The sequence below is a fragment of the Pipistrellus hanaki genome (genome assembly GCF_964339955.1).
Source record: "Pipistrellus hanaki genome assembly, chromosome: 18".
NCBI lineage: Eukaryota > Metazoa > Chordata > Mammalia > Chiroptera > Vespertilionidae > Pipistrellus > Pipistrellus hanaki.
This window is the reverse complement of record NC_140520.1, coordinates 8,208,105-8,234,945: the sequence shown is the minus strand read 5'-3', so window position 1 is coordinate 8,234,945 and position 26,841 is coordinate 8,208,105. Positions and strand designations below refer to the sequence as shown.

Genomic DNA, 26,841 nt, shown 5'->3' with positions numbered 1-26,841 from the left:
CCTTCAATCCTCTCGTGGCTTGCCCCAGATGACTACACTTATGCCTATTTGTGCTTCCCTTCACTCATCTGTCCTCTGCTTGGGCCTCACCTTGACCTGTCTCAGTGGCCCAACCAGCTCATCAAATGGGCAGTCCCCCAGAACCCATCATTATCTTTTTTTCTCTACTTCTTCCCTTTGGGATGAAGACCTCACTATCAAAAGCAAATATACTGCCAAAATCGGTTTGGCTCAGTGGATAGAGCCAGGTTCGATTCCAGTCAAGGGCATATACCTTGGTTGTGGGCACATACCCGGTGGGGGGTGTGCAGGAGAAACTAACCAGTATTTCTCTCTCATCGATATTTCTAGCTCTCTATCCCTCTCCCTTCCTCTCTGCAAAATAAAATAAAATAAAATAAAAATAAAAATAAAAATAAATAAATAAATAAAATATATATATTTTAAAAAAAAACACAAATATGCTTTTAGTGTTTTATAATACACAAAGTATCTTTAAATAACTTATCTCATTTCATCCTCAATGTGACCAGGCAGGTATTGACCCTTAAACAACACAGAGACCAGGAAGAATGGTCCAGTAAGGAGGAAATACTTCGCCTGGGGCTGTCTGTCATTGTGTCCATTATGTTGACATTATACCTGCTGTTAACTTTACTAGGAACACTCTCCTCTTTCCTCCCATTTATCTTTCAGATCTGTGTTTGTAGTTGCTTTCTCTAGGCACCTGACCCACTCAACTGGCTTTTCTATGGCCTGCTGTGATACCATATGCCTCCCAGGTGGAAACTCTCACAAGCTCTGTCTTTCAGACTTTGTGTTAGCAAGACAGTGCCTGCCTTGCTCACCATTGTATTTCCAGGACCATGTATACCCAGTTCCTGGCAGATTGTCAACTAAATGGATATGTCAGTACAAGTTGGTAAGTGGTTTTCTTCCTGACTGATACAATACTAGAGAACAGAGGGAAGCTGTTAACCCAGCTCAGGGCTCCTATGACAAAATGGGATGAGGAACATGATGGGAGGCTTTGGCACAGCTTGGGTTATTCCTAGGCTTCCAGGTATTTCTAGTTAAGTCTTCTAGGTCAGGAGGCTTCCTCTTTTGGAGGAATGAGTTTGATGGCCCTTGGGTTTGATGGTGATGGGGAGGCACATGGATCATCATGCGTCACCCTGTCTTCCCAACTAGTTTCAGGCCACAGGCATGTGGATCCTCTGGGATGTCCAACCATGCCAGAAATCAGGAGTATGCTAGTCTTGTTAGAAGTCTTGGTCACCACCTGACTATTTTTCTATGCATCAGTGAAATAGCCACAGATGCGCTGCCTGTCTTCTGATTACCTATCGATTCCATTGTAAACAGCTGAGCTATTTCCTTATGCATGACCATTCTATTTGCTTGTTCAACAGGACTCTAGTTTGTAGGACAAACTCTGGGATGTGGAATTCCTCCCCCTTAATGTTTGGGTAGTGCCTAAATAAAGGAGAAATATACCAAAATGAGGCCCACCATGTCCCAGTAAAAAATATCTGTAACATGTACCGGACAATACCTCTACATAAGCACAAGCACCCCATTCTGGGTACTTTTGGTGGCCTTAGGACTGAGAATTTAACTGAGAAAAAGAAGAAACTCCTTGTCTTGAGGCACCTCTAAACTAGAGTAGAAAATTTGACTTCACACAAATAATTCCGTAAAACCCACAAAAACAGTTACAGGCCAGCTCCATTTTGCCAGCAGCTTCGCATACTGTAGCCACTGCATACAAGTGTAGGTCTTGAGCAAGTTCACACACCTAGGTATTCACTATAGGAATGGTTTCTACCTCCAGCTGATCATAATTTTCAAATGGATCCCCGATTCTCTCTCTGGAAATTCAAACTAAGTAGGTCCAGGATCATTTCTGGGATTCCATGTCTTTAAGTGGGTTCCCAGAGTCATTTCACCCTACCCTAGTGCCATGACAAAGAGGAAGGAACCTCTGAGAACATCTGGAGCAATTCCCTCATTGTACAGTGCTGATGCTAATTCCTGAGAGGGAGGTATAGAAAGAGAGGGGGAAAAAATAGAGAAACATGATTCCAAGATAGGAAGCATAACCTTAATCTCTCTTACAGTCACTTGAACTTGGCCCTCATCTCTGGAAGCCAGGCCCTCCTTTCTAGCATGGTGGGATGTCAGGCGTTGAGAGTCTTGCTATCTCTGTCGCATACTCTGTGACTTTGCCAATGCATTGGCACTTCTGGGCAACGATGTGTCAAACTGAAATGGAAAAAACACCATAAAACCTGTGTATTGCCTCAGACTACTGTGAGATTCAAAGGGGAGTCTCTCGCAGATCTTTGAACACCTTCAAAGAACTTTATAAATGGTATTTTTAAATGTAATTTTGAATCCTCAGTTCTGGTTCTAGGGACTCTATAATTTTTGTTCAAATCCTGACATAGAAGAAAAATGCAGAGAACTGGAGGCAGGTGGTCAGTGAAAGGGTAGAGGGTGGGGGTGGAAGGGATGCCTGGGAAGGAACACCCAAAGTCAGTGTTGAAGGACTGTAGGGTATCATAAATGATGCTCCTGAGGTCACAGTCTCCATTGCCAAATGCATTTTAAACAATCCTCCAGCTTTTAAAGCATATGGACAGAAACAGAAGACACATGGGCCCCCATAAGAAACATTCAAAGCCCACAGAAAGACATGCAAACACACACACTCCTTGGTATGGTTTCCTCTGAACTGCTACAAATAGGCTGCAACTTATTACTGTGGGCCTGTCTGGAGGCTCAGGGCTGTCAGAGGAGGTGGACCTTTGAGGCCAATTCGAACTAATCCCAGGAGAGACTGGGCCCTGAGCTTCTCTGGCCTCAGAGATGGCACTGAGGCTGGCTCCTGCATAGCCCTGGCCTGTGAGGAGCTCCAGGCCATCCGGGGCTCCCTAGCTCAGGCCGTGCCTGACTCACCTAGGCTCTGTATCAGTAGGTCTGGATGACACATTTGTATTTCTCACAAGACCCTATGTGATGCTGATGCTGAGGTCCAGGTACCACACTTTGAGAATCAGTGTGCAAGGCTGCAAGCTACCAGAGCAAACAAGGGTTCTGTCTGTCCCTTTTACCAGTGCCTTCCCAGCATGTAAGCAGTGAATATACTATAATATCTAATAAAAGAGTGATATGAAAATTGACCATCACCCCAACACACAAGATGGCTGCCCCCATGTAATCAAAGATGGCTGCCCCCATATGGCCACAAGATGGCCAACAGGGGAGAGCAGTTGGGAGGGACCAGGCCTACAATGGAGGGCAGTTAGGGGCAATAGAGCTAGCAGGGGAGTAGTTAGGTGTCGATCAGGCTGGCAGTGGAGTGGGTAGGGATGATCAGGCAGGCAGGCAGGCGAGTGGTTGGGAACCAGCAGTACTGTATTATGAGAGGGATCCCATATTGGAGAGGGTGCAGGCTAGGCTGAGGGACACCCCCTCCCCCATGCTCGAATTTCGTGCACTGGGCCTCTAATTCATAAATAAATAAATAAATAAATAAGTGGATTACACATGAAAAGCCTCAATTTTTCTTTATAACACAGGTAGTCTCTTGGATTCTCCACCACTGATATTGCATTACTAGATCCCTGGGGCAAGGAAGAAACATATTCAGAGCCAGGCCCTGTATTTGTGGTGCCCACTATGGTGCTGGGGCTGTGGGGCCCTCTGGGTTGTGGCCCTTGAGGAGGATGGCACTGAATCATACCTTCAGGACCCAGACCAGATCTGCCTCCCTTTCATCCTGGTGGCCTCAGGTACTCTCTCCCTCTGGGGAAGGGATTTCCTCCAGAACATTAGTTCCCCAGCCAGTACTTGTCATCTGAAGGGAATATGAGGAAGAGATACCCCTGGCTCTCCTGCCACTCCAAGCCCCACCTTCATGGCCAACATGCCTGATGGAATTTGGGAGCAATAGAGGAATGCAGAGTCAGCCTCAGATGCTCCCTTTTCTAGTATGTCCCCCAAAACACAGCAGATAGTTTATTCAGAAATACAGAAGAGTGTATCCTGTGCAGAGTATCCCAGAGAGCCTAAGAAGGATCCCTTCTCTCTGCCCTGACTTCATAGAGGTCACATGACAGTGACTACGGCCCCAAAGTACAGTTGGGTGACCTGGCCAAGGCAGGCTTGAAGACCTTTACCCCTAAACTGAGGAGCAAGAGCTATCTTCCTTGTTTCCTCATTCCTTGTGTGTTTATTGTTGTTGTTGTTGTTGTTGTTGTTGGTTTTCCATCCATTCTTTCTCAGCAGGGGTCAGGGACACTAAGGGGAGACAGAAAACCCACAAAGCAGGCCACCTGGTCTAGTCTAAGGAAAGCTCAGCCATGGGTAACAATAAACCCAAGAAGAAAAACAATCAGAAAAGAAAAACAAAAGCTTATTCCAAGGAGTCAGGATCTGAGTGTAGCATTATCTTTATTGTTACATGGTTTCCTCTTGTCCCAGGCTTGGGGTTGCCCAGCAGGACTGATCATGGCTCAAGCTGCCAACCAACAAACCTTGAGGAGTAGCTGCCTGCCCCGGGAGAAGCCAGGGACTTTAGGGATATTCTAACTCCACTCAAATGGGAGCTTACAATCTAGCTGGGCTGGTAAGACAGACACGCCTGAAAAATTAAATAGTTCAGGAGATGTTGCAAGGCACTTGGCAAATGGATGGTGTGGACGATGCAGTGCATTCTAGGAAGTCAGTGCAGGCTTCTGTGAGTGGTAATAAGCAGAAAAGGCTCCAAGGAAGAGGTCTTGAAAGATGGGTTGGGTTTCAGATACTGGGAGGAGCAAAGAAGTGGTCCAGGAATCCCGGGGGTGAGGAATGGACAGAGGCTTGGAGGCAGGGCTAGCTAAGGTATGTCCTGGGGAACACCCAAGATGTGCCCTGGTTGTGAGACTGGTCGGGCTGGAACAGAGGATGCTTATGGGAGAGGAGTCGGAAACATGAGGCTGCAGAGGTGTCTGAGACGCAGGTGTGGGTCCTATGACGACATGCAAAGGACATCGTCGCCCCTGCAGCGGGGAGCCTCTGACTATCTTTGGAGCATTGCAAACAAAAGCAGGGAAACTGGCTGCTGTGAGAGGAGGAGCCGCAGGTTCAGGGCAGGAGGCAGGGATGCTTCGGCCACGCTTCCTTTAGAAGTAGGCGCTCTTGACTCCGGCATAGTAGTCCCCACCTTTCACTCCGACAGAGGCGCCGCCTCCTTTCACTCCAACAGAGCCGCCTCCTTGGTCCCCATAACCGCCCAGACCCCGCTGCGGCTCTGGGAACACATCACAAGGTCCAAAGCTGGCGTCACCACCCTCTCCGCACTGGTTGTAAGCCGCTGGGCCGCAGCTGGGGCCCTCCATGTCCAGGCGGCCTGGGCGGGACTCATGGCAGCCGAGGTCTCCTGAGCCTGCCATCATCGGCCCTGAGCAGGGGCTGGGGCCGCGCTGGGGCTGCCCGCAGGGCTCTGGGCTGGAGCAGGGGGCCGGGAGGGGAATGGGCTCCGGACACGGTTCTGGGCGCTCATAGGACTGCGGACGGGGCGGCTCTGGAAACTCACACCGCGATGGGCCAGAACGTGGGGCTGGACGCGGGGCTGGGCTCTGCTCCCGACACGGACCGGACTCGGGAAACCGCCTCGGTGGAGAATACTGGGGGCGTCGCTCCGGGCTCTCGCACCGCCGTGACGGTCGCGGGGCGGGCACCGGACACTGGTCATAACCCCGGGGCGGGCAGAAGCTGGGGAGCGGACGCGGCCTCAGCTCCGGGCAGGAGGTCCCCCAGGAGGGCCTCGGGGCGCAGCTCTCAGAGCAGCGGCAGATGGGGGGGAGCTGCACCGGGCGCCTCTGGGGGGGCACCTGCCTGGGGCAGGAGGGCGAGGAGATCTCGATGCGGCACCGGGGCCCTTGTCTCTGGGGGCAGCTGGCCACGGGGCGCTGCGGAGCGCTGCAGCTGTGGTAGATGGGCTCGGAGCGGCGGGGTGGGGTGCAGTAATTAGAGGAGGGCATGCAGCTGGATGGCATGCAGCTGCTATAGTAGGGCTCGGAGCGCCGTGGAGGGGAGCAGCTGCGGTAGGAAGGCCGCATCTGGCGGGGTGGGGAGCAGCTGCTGTAATAAGGCCGCATCTGGCGGGGTGGGGAGCAGCTGCGGTAGGAAGGCCGCATCTGGCAGGGTGGGGAGCAGCTGCTGTAATAAGGCCGCATCTGGCGGGGTGGGGAGCAGCTGCCGTAAGAAGGCCGCATCTGGCTTTGAGGGATGCATCTGCTGGTGCTCCTAGCGCGACGCTGCATGGGGAAGCCCCCATAAGAGCCCTGGCTCTGGCATTGGGGTGCATACGTGCGGAACGAAGGCCGGGACTGACGCTGGGGGCCGCAGCCGCCGAAGGAGCCCTGGCCGAAGGAGCCCTGGTACTGGCACTGGGTGGAGAATCTTCCTTGAGTCTGGCACGCCGAGGGGTACGCCACATACCTCGGGACAGGCTGGGGAGCCGGGTAGGGTACATAGGTTTGGACGGGGCATTCCACGTAGCGAGTTTCTGTGTAACAAGCCGGAGCGCATTCTACAAAGCAGGTCTGGACAGGGCATGGGGCTCCGCACTGCACGTAGCAGACCTCGGGCTGGCCTGCAGCCAGGATGCTCCCCTGCGCGGCCTGGGCCTGGCCTGCAGCCAGGATGCTCCCCTGCGCGGCCTGGGCCTGGCCTAGAGCCTGGCCCTTCACCGTGGTGGTCTGCGACTGGCATGGAGCCTGGCCTTTCACCTGAATGGTCTGGGGCTGGCAGGGAGCTTGGCACTTCACCTGGGAGACTTGAACTGGGCACGGTGCAGGGCACTCCACGATTTGCATCCCACAAGGGGCTTGAACGACCACCTGGCCCTGGGGAGAAGAGTACGAGGAGGGGAAGAAGGAGGAACCCTTCACACAGCACTGGGGGGGCGGCAGGCAACACGGAATCTGCTGCTGGTCACACATGGTTCCGGTGCAGACGTGTGAACAGGACCTGAGGGGCGGGAAGACCAGCTTTAAGAGGGTGAGATGTGGGGAGGAGAGCCCGCAACCAAGGAAAGACACCCTGCTTCTCCCCTGACCTTTCTTCCCCAACCCTCGACCTTCATTCTATAGAATACTCCCTGAGTTGTCTGTACCCAAGATTAGTCACTCTTGCCCAAGAAACCTGCCTTGGACCCGCTGAAAGACCTGACCGAGATCCTGTTCTGGGTGGGACAGCCTCAAGGGCACAGCCAGGACTGCAGGTGTCTGGGCTCTTGCCCTGGAGGTCAGGCATACCAGTGTCCAGCACAAGAGGGCGCTAACAGCAGGAAGGTTCCCATCACCTCCTGGTCTCCTAAGTGGTGGAAGGAAGTTCTACAGAAATGGAGGCAACCCATGCTCTAAGGCTGTTGTCCAGAGTGAGGACTCCCCAACCATAGGAGCTTACACTCCTCAGACACATGTACTGTCCACACATGAAAACATGTGTATATAAAAACAAGCATATACACATTCAGGCACCATCTGTGCTCAAAGTGTCCACTGGGGAGTAAAGAATTCAGGTTGTTATTGGGCAGCTCAGTCCCAACCTCAAATGTTTGTTTCTCTGTGTCCAATCTTTTTTAGGTGAATTTGTTTAGACTGGCCTTCTAAACAGGGCATAGGTAAAAGACGTGCCTACAAAAACACCAGCCTCGGAAAGGCTCAGGACCAATATGACAACTTGCCCAGCCAGTTGCTGTCCTTCTTCACCTGCCAGCTTCAGAAAGGGCCACTCTGCAGCCCCTCTGAGAGGCAGGGGGGAATTACTTGAGAAAAGGTAACCCACAAAGTGCCAGGTTCCTAATTAGGAGACTGACGTTCAGCCACACTTAAAGCCCACGCAGCAGGGGCATCACAAACGTGATGTGGGAAGCACAGGCATACCATCCAACACCATAGCCAGCAGGCGGACACAGAGGGCAGTGCCCCCACCCTCCCCAAGTCCAGCTCTCAGGTACAGGCAGCCCAGTGGCCAGCATAGCAGGGAGGCTGGTTTGATAGTTAGCTCAGCCAACAAAACACTTCTCAATAAGCTCCTGAAATACTGAAAATACTTTTTGTGAAGGGCAAAGCCTTCCATTCTCCATGTATAGAGAATATTTAAACATATATGCCCTTGGGGAAGATAACCCTCCAACACCCAACTCTGTCCACGGGGTGCAATCACTAGTGCATCTTTTCTAGGGAGAGAGGTCCTAAAGAGAAAAAATGGTACCTAAGGATGAGACCAGGGTTATCTAAGGTAAGTACACTTACTTCAGTGCTCTTTTTTTTTTTTTTCACACAGACTCCACAGATATCCTTCTTATGTCCCTTGAATGTCCCCTGTTCTCCTCAGGCTGATAGACTGATGAGAACAGGGGACATTCTTTGCTCCCAGCTTCCCCCTCACTATGTCTCACCCTAGGAATCTGAACACCCCCTAAGCATTAGCTTCCCCCAATCCCAGGACCTGCCCCTAGACTTACCTCCTTCAAAGCAAGCAGTCATTCAGGCTGAGGCAGCTGGAAAGAAGGCTGTGTTTATATAAAGGGCTCTGGGTCTGGCTTAGACCATGAGACAATTGGTTGGCATCTGCCTGGCTCATCACCCAGGCTGGCATTCCAGCAGCCAGTCCCCTCCCTATTGTGTGCCTGTCTTTGCAGTCACCTACAGGGTGTGGGCGTGTCTCACCTCAGTGATGAAGCTTCTGGACGACGGAGGAGCAGATTCTTGTGCTCTTCCTCCTTTCTCACCCTGTCTGTTTCCCCTTCACCCTTAGAAGAGCTGGTGGTGGGATGAAGAGGAGTGGCAACGGGACCTGTTCTCCTGACTGATGGCTCCAGGCCCTTACCTTCTTCCTTGTCTGACAAATGGATATAAAAGAAGAAAAGCTCCCTAACCGGAAGCAGTTAAAATCACCTCAAAGGTACAGAATGAGGAGAATGCTGGGTTTGAGATGAATCAAACATCCCAGGTTGGCCCCTTACAGTTGTGTGCCCTTTATAACTGACTTAAGTTTGATCCCATGATCTGCAAAATGGGGATATTCACTCTTCTTTGTTGAGCTATTGTGAAGATGAAGGCAACTATTGTATGCAAAACCACCCAGTCAATAATGATATTCACGATATCTAACATCCACTCAGAGTAACTGGGGACCCAGCAGCAGACACAGCTGGATTGTGGCTGCCTGTGGTACCCCAGTCCTGGGCTGAACTGCCTGATGTCATCACAGAAGGTGCACAGCTAATGCTACGGAGTCATCCTTCAGGAGAGCAGCGCAATGCAGGCCAGAAATAATACACTGGCATCTTGTGAGCCAGGTACAGCCAAGATTCATATGTTCTTGTCTTTCGCCTAAGCATTTTTGCTCACATAGTTTTTTAAGTAATCATGAATATTTACAAACTGAGAGGTTTTGTGTTTGTTTTTTGTTTTTTTAAAGATTACAGATATCTAGTTTTCTCTCAAAATTAAAAGGACTCAAACATTTTTTGTTATTATATGTTTATTTCGAGTCTCTGGTTGCAAGATTTTTCAAAGAAAAGAAATGGGGGATAAAACAGTTCTAGAGATAAAGAACCATTGAACAGACTGTCAAACCATAGCGGGAAGGCAAAGGAGGTTGGGGGCGGGAGGAGGGGCTGTAAGAGATCCACCGAAGGACTTGTATGCATGCATATAAACATAACCAATGGATACAAGACATGGAGGGGTGGGGGGTTGAAGGCATATGTGGGGGAGTAGGGGAAGCTGGGGGGAAGTCAAGGGGGAAAAAAGGGGCACATATGTACTATTATTTGTAATCCTTCAAACAATAAAAAAAATAATGTGTTATCACTACATTTAACTTTAAAATGGAAAAAAAAAATCAGACATAGGTGGGCCCACCTTACTTCAATCTAATTAACATCTTCCTCTCTTAGGGAGGTCATATACTTTGATGTTCTATAATTCTCCATCTTTTTTATTACACTATCCACAATGCGATGCAAAGGGCAAACTTTCTTTTATTATTTTACCTGTATTCTTATTTTTCTTTGATAAAATTAAAAAGGTAAGTGGAATAATCCTTCCACCTGGATAACTTTTTTTTTATTTTTTTTTTTATTGTAACTGTCCAGCCCCTGTCAAAAGCATTTAAAATTCTGGCTAAGCTTGTGAGCAGGGACTTTAGATTTATAGAGGTTTGGGGTTGAATCTGAGCTCTGGTATTTGCTAATGAGGTGAAAGCTACTTAACCTTCATGAGCTTAGATTCCTTACTTATAAGACAGAAAGAAGAAAAATAAGGAGTAGGAGGAAGAGAAGGAAGGAAAGAAGTAAAGAAAGAAGAAGAATTAGAAAAGTCACAGAATTATTGTGTGAATTAGATGAAATAACTAGTCTAAAGTTTTAGTTTTTAATTAACCACTTAGCACTCTGGAGTTTAGTTTCTTCTTAGAAGGATGGGAGTGAAATGCTTTGCCAAGTTCTCATGAAGAGAGAATCAGATAATGGGTATGAAAGTGCTTTGGGATCTATGGTGCACATGCTAATTATAACTATGAAATCCCTCCTATGAGGAAGTCTCTGTCTAGATCAACTGACTTCAGAGTCCAAGTTCTGGATCTTATTACTCATTACAAAGAGGTGTCCAGATACCATTTTGAACTTGAGTAGGATCAGAAACTTTCAAAATGCCAGAGAAACAAGGAATTATCTGGTCCATTCTGTCATTCTCAAGATGAGGATAAGCCCAGAGAGAGAGGAACCTACGTGGATACTTAAAGCTAATGACTGCCTTGGAGGGACCATATCTCAGGTAGCTCTAGTCCCAGACAAGGACTCTTACGACTACTGCAGAGGAGTTATTCCTCTGATCACATTATTTGCCAAGGTGCTACAAACTTGGATAGCTCTGGGGCTTGATCCTGGCTAATCATAAAAGCAGTGAAATAGGAAAGTTGAGAACATAGACCAGCTGACCCAACCAGAATGGGAATTACTGAATTCTAACAGCTGTTTCTTTCCCACTCATCTCTTGATAGAAAATGCACTTCTTGAAGGAGGAATCTCCATCTTATTCATCTTGGTATCTCTAGACTCCTGACTTCATATGAGTCTGTTGATTGACAGATAGATAGATAAGTAGATAAGTGGAAGGATGGTAGAAATTGGGCTTGGCTCACATATCTTAAACCACTGGAGAATGAGTTAATATTGTTCAATCCAAAGACCGAAGAGCACTACAACTCTTGTTATTTCTTGCTTCTTACAAAGACAAGTGGGACAATGATGGGGAGAGATAAATTTTGCAGTTGACAATGAGGCTAGGTTACAGAATTTTCAACCATATAATTTTAGAGCCCAGACACCAAGCCAAAAACAAAACATCTAACTCCTCACATTCTTCCTTCTTTGATATGAAAGGTCCTAGAATTGAAAATTGTCATTGGTTAAAGATGGAATTAGTACTGAGTATGTGTAAAGGTGGAGGTAGATATAACTCATTCTTTTGTTTCTTCAGGGAGGTTTAAAACTCTTAGAAAGGCATTCCTTATTTGGAGATATCTTAAAATTAAGTTGTCTCTTTGGATAAAGTTTTAGTGTGGCCTTCTAATCTCTGAGCCTATCTATATGTTTTATCACTGTCCCTGCTTTATCTCAAGTTTTCATAATCCCCTATATGGACTGGTGCAACAGTCTCCTCACAATTTTCTTTGCCCCTTGTCTTTCCTTCTTCTGTGTAATTTTTTTAAAATATATATTTTATTGATTTTGTACAGAGAGGAAGGGAGAGAGATAGAGAGTTAGAAACATCAATGAGAGAGAGTCATCGATCAGCTGCCTCTTGCACACCCCCTACTGGGGATATGCCCGCAACCAAGGTACATGCCCTGACCGGAATCAAACCCGGGACCTTTCAGTCCCCAAGCCGACGCTCTATCCATTGAGCCAAACCGGTTTTGGATTCTGTGTAATTTTTAAAATAGCCACAAGACTGATCTTTAAAAAAAAAAGACACCCCACACAACATCAATATATATATATATATATATATATATATTGATATATATATATCAAATGAAGCCATACATGGTGGTTTTCATTCTCTCTGTACATATTGATATTCACTATGGCAGACATTTGCAAATGTTGTTTCCTCTTTCTGGGACATCCTTTCATCCTTCCTTTATGTCATTCCTTTTGTAATGTTTCTTGAGTCCCCAAAGCCATGACTCACTCACTCACTCACTCTATGTTCTGGCAGCACATTAGACACACCCCATCATCAGAGCTATCATGTGTTCTCTGATTATTTACATTCTTGTCTTCCACACAACCGATGAGTCCCTCGAGGAAAAGAAGTCAGTATCCCAGAAACAGGCACTGTTCTAGTACATAGTTTTCATTTCACCTTGTTGATTAAGTAATTTAATTTTCAAGCATGCAGACATACACATATGCATGCATATGCATGCATGCATTTAAGTCTAACATAGGTATATATTTAGACTGCATTTTATAGATTTATTGGTTTCATTAACTACTGAAATATAATAAATGGATATGTGATATTATAAATGCCAGATTAAAAGTCACAATAAATAGCAAAAGATAGAGGATTATAGATAGATAGACAGATAAATAGATAGATTTAAAAGCAGTGGTTATCTCCAGAGAGAGGTCATTACTTTTAGGTAGAGATATAAAGGCTATTCAGATAAGAAGAGGGGGCTGTTAGAAATAGGAGTGTAGGGTGAAGTATAAATGGTTAGAAATATAATTATATAAATCTAGGAATATGTGATAATGTGGCAATTTACAAATGTGATATAAAAATATCAAGAGAGCTGAATATATAGTTACCTACAAAATTATAAAATACATATAACTACAATAAAATATAGAACAAAAGATAAATATAAGTTATACATTTTTTTAAAAAATACATAACGTAAATGCTACAAATTGGGGGTGGGATGTGTCATGTGAAAGACACATAGAGGTTCAGGGGTAGCAGTGCATATGGACACATGGAAAAAAAAAGGTGAAGGCAACTTGAAAGCACACAAATCTAGAGATGACTCATTGAGCCCTGATATCTCATTGTCACTTGGCTAAGAATTTGACATAGATTAACTCTCTTAGTCTTTAAAATAGTCCTTGCGGGGTACATATTATTATCATGATGTTATAACTGAAAAAACAAAAGTTCAAAAAGGAAGTAGTAAATTTATTGTAGGTCACAAGCTTAGAATTTAACAAATGAATCTTAGAAATGGCTGAACCAAGTTATCTAGAGGAAGAGGCCTTGGGGGTAAATATAAAATGAGATAGTTACCTTGAGTCATAGATACACAGAGGTGCACTCTACATTTTATTATACTCTGAGATCTTTTTCAGGAGTTACGAGCCTTTGGGCTTGCTGAACCTTAAAAGAATGTATTGGTGTCTTAATGATGCCTTGATCCTGAGAACTAGGACATGAACATTTACCTTCTGTTTGCAAAGATACATGTTTTCAATAGATGCACTATGACTCTTCTTCCTTTGGATCATTTCACAATCTTCAGTTATATATATATTTTTTAAAACTAATTTTAGAGAGGAGGGGAAGGGAGAGGCTTAAAGAGATAGAAACATTGATAAGAGAGAAACATCATTGATCAGCTGCCTCCTGCACGCCCCCAACAGAGGATCAAGGCAGCAACCCGGACATGTGCCCTGACCAGGAATCAAACCAGTGGCCTCTTGGTTTCTGGCTCAATGCTCAACCACTGAGCTACACCAACTGGGCAAAATTCTTAGTATTTTATGACCTCCACCTTCAAAAATTGAAATAGTCAGGGCTTTTTCTTGGCACAGAGTACCATTTGGTGTTTTTCCCTAAGGCCAGTTTCAAAAGACCTGATGTGTATTTAAACCATGGAGTGGCAACTAGGGTAAAGGTAATGGCATAGAATAGTATCACAGATTGTCACCTGGTGACTGTTTAATAAATGAAGAAACAAGGACACCTAAAGGCTGTGTCAGGGAGAACAAAGAAATGTTAATACCAAACAGATCGCACAATGACACAAAATAGAGCTATATATCTATTTAAGTGTTTTAGACATTTTGCAAATTTGATAATGTTGCCTCAGTTGAATAGCAGTGTGTGTATGTTTCATTGCTAGGATAAAAACTAGGTTAGGCAAGTTGTACTCAGTTGTACAGAGAATTTTGGGTTTCTGAAAGGCTTCCTGACCATCCTGCAACACTCATACCATCAAGCAATAATATTTTAAGTCAGCACTAAACCAATTACTTTTTAAATCATAGTAAACTCTCAATCATCACAGTGGCAAGTGGAAAGTCCTGCTTAATCAGATCCTGAGCCTCACAAATGTTACCAATATAGAATCTCTAGGTTATCAATATTTATAATGTAGAGCACAGCAAAGGGGACTCATTGGCAAAGATACATCAAATACTAATCTTCTTTGGTTGCTGCGAAGCCTTCAGCTACATCTTAACTCCTCACAATTGCTCCCCAATTAGTCTTCTGTTTCATTTCACTGCCTTTTCTCAGAATTCTTTCCTCTGCTCAGAACACTCTCTCCTGTCCCTCTCTCCCCACCTACCACTATTCCCCATGTATGCCAAACATCTACTAATATTTCCCATATTTAACAATGAGCTAAATATGACTTTCAGCTCAAACACCATTGTCTCCATCAGTCTTACCTGGCTCTGATCACACCACTTTCCCAGGCAAAATGAGTCACTTTTGGGTCCCCAAAAGTCTTTTATAGGAACTACAAATGCTGTACTTCTTCGCTGATGTGTCCGGTTGCTTCACTAAATGGTGAGCATCTTGGTGGCAGAAGAATGTGCCTAGAGAAAAGTCAGAGTCCTAGAAAGTGCACGTTGAATGTTTATTGAATGCATTAGGTAAATCAGATAGCAATAAGCCCTAAGGGCCAATTTAAAAACTTGGTTGTCTGATAAGATACAAGAAAAGACTTTAGTGGACATAAGATTATATGCATTGTTCATAAAATATGGGTGAAATTAAGATAAGAATATATGATTCTTCATACCATATACAAAAATTAATTCAAAATGGATCAAGACATTAAAACTATAAAATCTTAGGAGAAAACATAGGAATAAAACTTTATGGTGTTGGTTTAAGCCATGGCTTCTTAGCTACAACACCAAAAGCACATGCAACAAAAGAAAATAAGATAAATTGGACTTCAGAAAAACTAAAAATTTTTGAGTTGCAAATGATACCACTTAGAAAGTGAAAAGATGACCTACAGAATGGAAGAAAGTATTTGCAAATCATATACCTGATAAGGGATTTGTATCTATAATATATAAAGAGCAAAGATATCACAATTTTAAAATGGATCATGGATTTGAATAGGCATTTTTCCAAAGAAGATACTTTTATGGCCAATAAGCAAATGAAAAGATGATCAACATCATTAGTCATTAAGAAAAGGCAAGTAAAAACCACAATTACTTATCACTTCATGCCTACTAGCATGCCTATAATAAACAAGTAACAGCATAATACTGACATAATACTAACAACAAAGTACTGACATAATAAGCAGTAACAGGTATTGGGGAGGATATGAAGAAATAAGAACCCTCAATACATTGCTTGTGGGAATGTACATGGTACAGCCACCGTAGAAAAGAGTTTGGCAGTTCTTCAAAAGTTAAAGTATATAACCCACCAACTCCCCTCCTACAAAGTGAAAATCCTACCAAGGAAAATGAAAATATTCACTCAAAAATGTGTACATGACCCGGTAACATGTACTGAACTAGCAGGTAATGAAGATAAACTTGAACTCTAGAAACACTCTACCACACTGAAGGAATCTTGCTATGTAAACTTTATCCAATGCACTTTATATTATAAAGGGATTGGTAATCGGATTGTTGGAATCGGGGGGACACACATCAGTTGCCTTTTGTAGGGAATTTTGATTAATTATTATTGAGTTTAACTAATGAGAAACAGCCAGCCATTGCCCAGCGCACCGTAGATACTCACTGGTTTCCCCCCCCCCTCCTGCATCTATGATAAACATCAACAAATATTTTCATAGCTGTATCATGAACATCTATTAAACATCCGATGGCCCAGAAACAGCCCACGTAGGAGAAACTGTGTGATAATTGGAAGGTCAATTGGAAATACGTGGATCCTTTCTCTGATCTCTATTGAAAAAGCAGCTCAGATCTTTAAAGGTGCAGCACTTTCTGAGGCCACATTCGTTAGCAGTGTGATGTGAAGGATGCAACTGTTGGACATACATACCCTCTTTGGGAAACTATCACATTGTCCATGTTCAATGCAGCATTTCTATAAGTGCACGACACACTGTTACACAGTGTACGCATGGAGTTCATGACAGTGTGATGTTTCAAACAATTCATTGTCTCCTGATGCATTTAAACATGGGAACCTTTCTTTATAATGCATTTTATGGGAATGGAATTTAGGAGACTGATCTAACCTTTCGGTTTCAATAGATTATTAATATTATTAATAATAATAGGTGTGGAAGCTGAAGGGGAGAGTTCCAGTGTGTGAATAAGGCAGGTAACTCCTGAGATGTAAGGCCATTTCCTCTGCCTTGGCTTTCCAGGGCCACCTTGGTTTGTCCCCAGGCCACAGGTCCCTAAATGCGGGGACAAGGAACAGAGGATGAGGAAATAAAACGTGGGAAATGGGGAGACCCAAGTGAGCAACAGCTGTCATGAAAATGAGAATGAGATCTATGCACAAAACACCTGGCTTTGAGTCCTGCTGCACCTCATCCTAGTCATCTGGCTCAAAACGGTTGTTTTTCAAAATTATGTGATAGATTTGGAATTGCTTTGTAATTCATAAAGAGCATGTAAACTAGCTTTTGCACTGAAGTTTTGGTTATTATTACTGGTGGTATTTAAAAGGAGACCCAGAGAGAAAAGGAAGCACAGAAGTGACGAAGTGAAGAGAAGTTGAAGACAAAAATCACTGTAACAGAAGCAGAGTATCAACTGTCATAAAGGCGCTGAAGCCCTTCATATGTGGGAACTCAAGTTCTAGACTAGAAGGTGGAACCACATACTGGTTAAAAACAAAGGCTTCACCAAAACCGGTTTGGCTCAGTGGATAGAGCATCGGTCTGTGGACTGAAAGGTCCTAGGTTCGATTTCTGTCAAGGGCATGTACATTGGTTGTGGGCACATCCCCGGTGGGGGATGTGCGGGAGGCAGCTGGTCGATGTTTCTCTCTCATTGATGTTTATAGTTTTCTATTCCTCTCTGTGAAAAATCAATAATATATATATATATATATATATATATATATATATATATATATATATATATATATATTTAAGAACAAAAACTTCAAAGTAAGACCTGGCCTAGTAGTTAAGATGAACAGGCGTCCCAGCAGATCGTCCACGTGAGTAAACACGAGGCCTTGCCACGAGGATCTCTAAGGACATTAATCACTATCAATCTTTCTCATCCCTTTGGTGCTGTACACATTATTCCACCCCCTCTCTTTTCCCCTGTGGCCCAGCCCCCTCCAACACCCACCTGCCTCACAGAGTGTCCTTACTAATCAGGTTGTCAGTAACCATCACCTGGGTGGAGATGCTTACACCAACAACAAAGAATGACATCTGATTGTGACATTTTCCCAGCCAACTTCTGTCTGGCAACCTGGCCTATATTCCCTTCTTGCAAGCACTGAGCCCAGGAGAGTAGCTGTTATCTTACCTGGGTGCCCAATTCCCATTGCCCACTGAAAGGATGGAACTAGTTATCCATCAAGCTATATCCCATTTCTGCTTTCTTGAAAAGACATTGCTCTGAACTTTGAAGTAGATTCAAAGACGTGGAAGTACAGACTGTCAGAGATAGCAAAGGTCCTTAGGGATGGTCTCATCCAACTTCTTCATTTTATGGAGGAGTAGACAGAGGTCCAAAGAGGTGAAATGGCTTATTCAATGTTACAGAAAGAATGGTGGCAGAGCCGGGATAAGAACGGGGTGGGGGAGAAAATGAGGGACAATAGGCCTTTGCAATGTCGAGTTACACATTCTCATAATTTTATCCATGAAGAAACCCTTCTCTTGTTGCATTTTATTTTAGAACTATAAAATTCCAAACAATGAAAATATTTTTCATTTAATCAAGAACAGGAAAATGGCTTCAGGTCTTGTGGACTAACACACGCTAGGTGCCATTTTAGGCAGGTTTATGAGATAGGATCCCTCAGAGTGGAGAGAGCGTATAACTTCTCTGATATCAGAGGGTCAGGAAATGGACCTGTCTGGCTCAAAAGCTCCTGCTGCTCCCCCCATATCTGCCAGGCAATTTACATCAGTCATTTCATTGCTCAGAAAAGAGAAGCTTCACATGCACAGTGACTAGTGCACCGCCCAGAACATAGTAGGCGCTCAATCAATAAAGGGTGATTCCCTCTGCCCTTCCCCTGTAGGAGTCAAGAAGAGAGTTATTTTTGAATCATTTATCTTCTGGATATTTAATAATATTGGCGATACATTCATATATAACATATGCATAATATATTATGAGGTACAAAAATGTAGATGTCTATAGCTATATTTGTATTGATTGTTTATGGGAAATATTATGAAGTCTAGCTCTATGTATTAACCTACCATTGTCAATAATTTTTGCATAGGCATTTTTCTGAAAGAGAAAACATCATTCAAAAATACAGCACCCTGGGAAGTGGAGTTTGAATTCTATTCAGCAGGCTTTCCTATTCTGTGACAATTGTGCAAAAGCAGACTCAGCCTAGATCCCAGCAGAGAGCACCTCAGCCTGTCCAAGGAAGCTCTTCCCAGCTTCCCAGGGGTTTGGCTCCACGTTCTGGGCTTGACCTTCTCTTTAAATTGCTCATAGAATGCCCCAGGTGAATATTGTAGAGCAGTGTTTCCCAGGGGTATGGAAAGAGTTTGGTGGAGGTATGCGTTGCACTGGAGTTTGGTGGGGATATGCACTGCACTATGCTTAGCTGCGCCTAATTCTACGTTCTCATGAGTACGAAGGGTACTCAGCGTTACGAAAATTACAGAAGGGGTACACATATGTCAAAAGTTTGGGAAACACTGCTGTAGAGGGACCAGGAGTCAGGAAATCTGGATTGTCTTACATAAGAAAGGACATGTTACAATTTTTTAAGTTATAAAAGAAACAGGCTAGGGTAGAACTTTTAATTAGCTTGCTGAAATGGAATACTCGAAGGTCACATTTATAACCATAAGTTTTATACATAAGTGTGCCAGCATTGTGCAGGAGTGTCCAGGTGCCTGTCCTGGGAGACAAAAGCCACCAAGGTTGACACTTGAAGGCACCTTACTCATAGTACAGCCTAGATCCAGAGACAAGTTACACACAGCAACATAACAGGGCTAGGAGAGAACCAGGTAAACGAATGCTACTGGGCAGCTGTTTTAGATTTATTCTTTCTATGCTACTGGGCTGCAAGTTCATAGGATTGGATTGGAAAGGGGGTGAGGAGGAAGGCAGAGTCTGATTTGTGGAGCCACAGGTAATTTAGTGTTCAAAGGCAGCATAGCAGTCAAGATGACTTTCTGCTACCACTGTGTCCCAGGGTGACTGAACAGAGCTTGCTTAGAGGCAAACATGAGATGGCCTGCTCTTATTTATCCATTTGTTTATGAATCTGCCAAAAATGTTGACTCTTCATGGGGTTGCTTTGAAGCAGTTGTCGATCTACCTATATTTTTAATGTGTGTGTTTACAGTTTACAGTTATAAAAATCCACCCCAAAGCCTCTGGAGCAGGGGTGGGGAACGTCCAGCCAGTGGGCTGTTTAAGGCCCTCAAAATCACTTAGTCTGGCCCTGCCAAGGCATTAGGGGTGAGTTAATTAAATGTTTGCTCAAATGGAGCAGGCTAATTTTTAAGTTGAGAATTTTGTATGGCCTGGAAACAATGCTATAAATATCCAAATGGCCCTTAGCAGAAAAAGGTTTCCTCAGCCCTGCTCTAGAGATAGCAAGGAGGAGAGAAAGATCATGCAATTGATGAAAGGTGACTGGCCTTGGGACCCAGATGCTTGCCCCACGAGGCTCACCTTCCTCTTGGAGGCTTCTCACCACCACAACTGCCTCACCAGGGCTGACATGGGGAATGCCTACCTATTTCAGGGAGTCCCACCCGGCCTCTTCTCTCAGCCCTTTACCCTTTGACCTCAGGAGGGCAAATCTCTCAGATGAGAAAATGTAACCCGTACGGCCACCATGGGTTCAAGCCACTCGCACAGTAGCAGGGGCATCGTCCAGTGATCCTCCTGAACAGGTCTGATTTTGCATTTCCCTCAACATCCAGGAAGATGATTTTGAGTTTACTAACATTCAGAGAACATGCTACCAGGAGGACCTCATCATGGCCGAACCTTCTCCTCAGACTAATTAGAGGGCAGGCAACCTTCAACCTTTAACTCTTCAACCTTCAAATCTCCACTCTCAGATCCTGCTGGCTTGCAGAGGGAGGTTTATTCCGAGCATTCTAGAAAGCATAGGCATCCCACATGGGATTGCACCAGCTTGGTCTGCTTAGTCATATCCCCATGGACCTGTCCTCTTGAGAAGCAAGAGTAAGAAAGGAAGGAGGAAGTTTCTAATGGAAAAAAATATGGACCAAATAAACAAACAGGAAGTCACCGGATTGCATCCAAAGTTTTATTCTTGCCAAAGTTTGGGGGCTGCGCTAACTCTGGCAGGCTGCCTTGATAAAGAAGCAAAGAGCGGAGGTGAAGCAATGAGGTTCTGCATCACTGGGAAGACAGAGAGCAGGCAGGGGCCGGTGAAGGTCCAGAAGGTGGAGCAGGCATTGAATTTGGAAGGAGAGCTAGAGCTGTGTTTCTGTATTTAGCAGCAGCAGTCATCCTCGCGATGACAGCACGCGGGACCTTCAGACCTCATGGGAATAATTCCCAAACAGCAGATCCCAGAGCAGCACCCGGAGCAGCAGCACCCGGAGCTGCAGCACCCGGAGCTGCAGCACCCAGAGTCCTCACAGCAGCCAGAGGATCCTGAGTTGCAGTTCTGAGGCCGCTGGACCCAGCGTCTCAGGGGACTCACCCCGAAGGTCCTGGGAGCCAGACAGCAGTAGCTGGTGGAACAGGGAGCAGAGCATGGATCAGGGATACAGCACTGGGCGCCCGAGCCACCTCCAGAAGACTGGAGGTAGTAGCTCTGGGCGCCCGAGCCACCTGCAGAAGACGGAAGGTAGTAGCTCTGGGCATAAGAAGGGTACTGAACATAGTACGTCTGGGTCCGGTAGGCAGTTGGGTATTGCACGTAGGTCGTCTGGCACGGAGCTGGGCATTTTACATAGGTTGTCTGGCACGGAGCTGGGCACTTCACATACGTCTGGCAGGGAGCTGCACATTTCACATAGGTTGTCTGGCATGGAGCTGGGCATTTCACACAGGTCTGAGTGACGCATGGAGCTGGGCATTTCACGCAGGTCTGAGTGACGCATGGAGCTGGGCATGGAGCTGCGCATTTCACAGCGGTAACTTGGGAACTTTGCGCAGCCCCCAACCCCGAACCTTTCACACAAGATGGAGGGAACTGCACCTGCTTCTGCTGGTCACACATCTTTCTGGGCTTTGCAAAATCTGAGAAGAAAGGTTTAGTCAGAACTAGGAAGATGTCCAGTGGCACCTGCAGCACCCGCTTTGGATAGCCTGGTCTGTGAGGATGTCATGGGCACCCATAAGCTGTCAATCTGGCATTCAGGTGGACCTGCTACCTTAGGCTCAGTTCTTGTTCTTCCATGTGGCCGTGTGACTTTGGATAAGGCACCACTCATCACTGGGCCTCAGTTTCCACAATGGGAAATGAAGGGCTTGCAAGATGTCTGCATTTCTGCCCAACTCTCTAAGCCTCCTCTCCCCTCAGGCACTGTAGTGTCTGCATTACGAATGCTTCTTGGGAAATTGTTGTTTCCACTGAGTTTACCTTGCCATCAATTCATTCAGTGGCTTTTCAATGTCACCCCAAAAAAATTTTTAGTTTAAAAAAAAAAAAAAAAGGAGTGTCTTTCCTTTCTCCTGCCCAGCCAGGCAGACGCAGGGAAGGCAATTTCATGTCAATAGACCCCAAGCCAACATGAGTGTCAAGCTGAGCCTGGCAAAGCCTAACAAGGCCAAATTTGAGTACGTTTCCACCATTTTCTCTTTGGATCAGCGAGGCTGTCACTTTCCCTCATTAATGGATCTCAGAGAGGACGGCACAACTACAGTCAGCGAGAGAGGATGATTACCCAGTTCTCAGAAAAGCCCTTTTCCCAGAGGCCTGATGGCTCAGCTCACACCTCTACCCTCCTCCAACCCTCCAGCCTCCTTTCCTACCAGCTGCTGCCCTCAGCTTTCTTCAGTGATGGCCCTCAATGCCTAGTCCTGACCACCCTCCTCCAGACTTTTCCACGCCCCCTCCATCACGGCTCTCTTTCATTCTGTTGTTATCCCAGGTACAGGGACTTACCCGCTGCTGACAGGAACACGATTGGAAGGAGCCAGTGATCTGAGGAGCTGGCAGTTGGGGAGACCTTTTATAGGGTGGTAGTGAGGCAATTTAATGGTATTTGAATGAAGCACCAGCGATCATGAGGACAAGGGCCAGCACGGCATTGGTGAGATTCCTCCCCAGTATGTCTGGCTCTTCCGTCATAGGCAGGGCATGTCTCTGCTTGACATTGAATTTGCCTAAATTATTCTTGTTGCCTTCTTCATGAAGCAAGTCCGTCTTCTTTTTCTACAAGTTAGGAGAGATGTTGATGAGATCTGTCCCCATGAAGTTGTTTCTAGGTCACTTGAGAACTTATCTAAGATGTGATTAGTGGCTCAATTTTTCACACTAGCCATGCCAAGAGCTACACTGCATTTGCCCAGACTAAATGAAGTGTTCTTTCTGAGGACTTTGATGGTAGCTCCTGCTGGTCTGGGTTACTGCACATAAAGCATTTGGCTCGGTCATCTCGGCCTCAATATGGCAGCAAGGCCTTCAAGAAATGCTTTGTGCCATGGACCAATGGGTTATTCTAAGTTTATTTGGGAAATGAGGTGAATTCTTAATGATCCCAAACTCCAGGATCTAGATCTAGGGTGTCTTTGCCCACCTTCTCATGCTCTATGATCTGCCTCATCTTCATCTCTCTGAACCTCATTACCATGCCTATATTCCCAAGAGCCAAGCACAGGGGGAATTCCAACCAAAGGAACACCATGCGATAACAATAATAGTACAATCTAACATTTAGTTGAATTCCCTTTATGTGCCAAACAGTTCATGAGACATGTACTCTTACAGATGGCCGTGTTGCTGAGGCCCTGAAAGACTAAGGAAGTTACCCATTGTCACAAGCAAATAAGTAGAGAAGCTAGCATTTAAATGTAGGCAGTTGGCCTTCATAAGCCATGATTTTTAGCATTATAATACATTACCTTTTATTTGTGGATGTAATTTTGTCCCTGAACCTCTGCCTCCTTTTCTTTCCCCAGTGTAGAGTATGTAGGAAGAGAGGTAGAAATAATATATATATAGAACTTAACTATGTTCTAAATACCATCCTACTGCTTTATCTGTGTTTCTTCATTTGATCTTCATAATAATCCTGTGGCGTTCAAGGCACAAATGGAACTAAGCCCTTGTCCTGATTCTGCCACTGCCTCACAGAGCGATTCCACTGTGGCCTGCAAATTTATTGGGATAACCCTGGCTAATAATATTATATAACTTTAAATGTACAAGATTCTAATTTAACATCTGTGTATTCTAATATGTGTTCCCCATCCAAATTTTAGTCTTCTTTCATCACCATATATTTGATCCCCTTTACCCACTTTGCCCACCCCCTGTCCCTCTTCCTCTCTGGTATCCACCATCCTGCTGTCTGTACTATGAGTTTGTTTTATTAGTTCCTTTGTTGCTTTTTTTTCATATTCTCCATATGAGTTAAATAATATGTTCTTTGTCTTTTTCCATTGACTTATTTCACTTAGCATAATACTCTTGAGATCCATAATGTTGTCACATCTTTTTTATAACTGAGTAGTGTTCCATTATAGATAGATAGATAGATAAATAGATAGATAGATAGATAGATAGATAGATAGATAGATAGATATATCATATCCATCCACTCTGAAATAAAGAGCTAGATGAGGCCCCTCCTGGGATAATCTATGATTGTGGAAGTCTATTCTAAAAAGGAAATGTACATTTCCACCTCCTAGTCATCCATGGACTTATTCCCACTAGACTATAATTCCATGCATTGGCAACTATGGACATGTTCACTGTATATCACTTGGCTTCTATTACATTCACTAGACAAACACAGAAATGGATGCATGAATGAGGATGCTTTACACTGATGGTAGAACCTAGACCACCTTCTTTCCCCCATGTGATGAGAGCCCATTCTGCTGTTAGCCAATCTGTGTGTTCTGTGCCATCTGTGAGCTCTGATTGGATCACTTCCTGCTCTGTGGGGTTAGGCTCTCACTAATGGGTTTGACATCTTTAAGCAGCATTAACATCACTAGTGAGAGATGCCGCTTCCATGTGCCACCAAAACAGGTGGGTGGGTTGTGTCCCACCCATTTTACAGACTGAGAAGGCAAGGCATGGTGAAGTCAGATGACTGGTACAATTGCCAGGGTGAATCACAGGGCTATCTTCAAACATATCTTTCCCTTTGGACACAAGCTCATAAAATCAGAGACTTGTGGACTCATGCAATAGTAGTCCAGTAGACTCACGGGGTAAGAAGGGAAGAGAATTAGGAATTCACAGAATCAGAATCCTGGCATCTCTGAGGTACAGGGACTAACACATATCATCAATCTGGCCCCTGCCAGGAGAGACAGGTCATCTGACCTGTTGGGCTATTCTTTTTAAAAGATTTTCTGGTCTTTAAAAATTCTCTTCAGTCCCTCTGATTAGCTCATTTCAGGACTTATTACCATCTTCATAGTCAGGAACTGTAAACTAGAGTATCTCTAAGGTTTCTTAGAGCCTCAGCATCCACAAATCCTGACATTAATTACGTGTTTGAAGCTGTGCTTCTAAGTGCATGAACCAAACAAAAATTTTAACCCAATGGTACCACCAGCCCCAATCAGGAGATCAGAACTGGAGTTGCCCAAGTTGGCCTATTGCTCCCTGAGGTTAGGGCCTGGGACTCCTCTCATCCTAGGAGCTTCCTTTGACCAGGGTCTAGAGATGTTCTGAGAGCAGAATCTGACGTGTGTGTGTGTGTGTGTGTGTGTCAAAGAAGTAGAAGGTATTAAGAACCCACACACTTTGGGGGGGGAGGGAGAGAGAGAGATAGATATTGTATCCATTGAGAAATCTCACTTCTATGACTGAGACTAGAAGACAGTGCGGAGGCCCCTCCCTTGGAGCCCGTGTCCATGTGTGTCTCTCTTCTGAGCTCAGCTATGACACTTGCCCCAGAGCCTCTGCACCATTATTTCAGGGACAATCAGAGATTTCTCCTAGATTATCAAGATAACATATTGTATAACCACAGAATGGACAACTGGCAAGGACCTTTACAGACACTGGGCTCAGCCTTATATTGTAACAGGCCCACAGGAGGGAAGAAACTTGCTCAAAGTCACACAACCAGATAAGAGCAGACACCAGACAGAAACCTCTGAATCCCAACCAGGTCACAGACCATTACGACATGTGGTCCTGGACAGACTTGCTAGGGAGCACCCTTATCTGGCTGCCTCCTTGCCTCCCTCCCCTTTCCCAAACCCACCATGTTTATTTTGTTCACACCTATAGCCTTAGATCTTGAAACTGCTCTTGGGACAGAAAAAGTAACCAATAAATATCTTTTGAATAAAAAATCCAAGCAAATATTAATGTGAAATTAAGCATGTGCCTAGCATGCGAGCCAGTACTAAGTGACTGTCAGCTAGTTTTGCTGCTATTTCTATCTTATAACCACCATCAACCACATGCAATAATCCTAGTTGCATTCAGTCCTGAGCAAAAGGACCTAAGACAGATGGACAGGGTAAAAAATGTCTTTTCTTTTAATTCAGAAGAATTGCACCTAGAAAGGCTGTGACTCTGTCACACTAGCCCCTGGTCAGGCCGGCCATCACGTTCCATCCATTTTGGAAAGCATCGGGCCATCACTATCTCTCTCTCTCTCTCTCTCTCTCTCTCTCTCTCTCTCTCTCTCTCTCCCCCTCTCTCCCACCCTCCCTGCCTCTTTTTTTCTCCCTCAATATGTCTGTCTCTTGTCTTTGCATACACGTGTGCTTGCACACACACTCAGATAGGCACACATGCACTCTGGTAACCATTTTAGGAAGTGAGTTTTCTTAGCATACAAGATAATGAGTTGCACAGAAGGAATTCTCACAATTAAAAATCAAATGGCTAAGGCAAAAATCCTCCACAAAATGGAAAACATTTTTTTTCTGTTCCAGACCACGGATACCTAGGATGAGAAAATTTAGCATTGGATGTTCCCACCTATGGAAAGTTCCCTCTTAGAGCCAACTCTTTTTATATATTTTATAAGATTTATATTTTTAAAACTTTATTTTATTTTAATATTGTTATTGATTTCAGAGAGGAAGGGAGAGGGAGAGAGATATAAAAACATCAATGATAAAAGAGAATCATTGATCAGCTGCCTCCTGCATGCCCCACACTAGTGATCAAGCCCACAACCCGGGCATGTGCCCTGACCAGGACTCAAACTATGACCTCCTGGTTCATAAGT

At 44.9% G+C, this 26,841-nt stretch overlaps 2 protein-coding genes and 1 long non-coding RNA gene across 3 annotated transcripts in view; 1 reads left to right on the top strand and 2 right to left on the bottom strand.

Annotated features, from left to right (window-relative positions):
- Window positions 1-235: 235 nt before the first annotated feature.
- LOC311612304 overlaps window positions 236-26,841 on the top strand; it is a 43,713-nt gene continuing 17,107 nt past the window's right edge. Inside the window, exon 1 of the long non-coding RNA XR_014793271.1 lies at window positions 236-281. This is a non-coding gene — a long non-coding RNA (uncharacterized lncRNA). The remainder of the gene's footprint in view (window positions 282-26,841) is intronic.
- Window positions 5,169-6,992, bottom strand: KPRP (keratinocyte proline rich protein; the record flags this gene model as incomplete). Its single annotated transcript, XM_084866476.1, has 1 exon — window positions 5,169-6,992. The coding sequence occupies one exon, from the start codon at window positions 6,990-6,992 to the stop codon at window positions 5,169-5,171; it is 1,824 nt and encodes a 607-aa protein (XP_084722602.1).
- On the bottom strand, window positions 20,949-21,683 carry KPLCE (KPRP N-terminal and LCE C-terminal like protein; the record flags this gene model as incomplete). Its single annotated transcript, XM_084865135.1, has 1 exon — window positions 20,949-21,683. The coding sequence occupies one exon, from the start codon at window positions 21,681-21,683 to the stop codon at window positions 20,949-20,951; it is 735 nt and encodes a 244-aa protein (XP_084721261.1).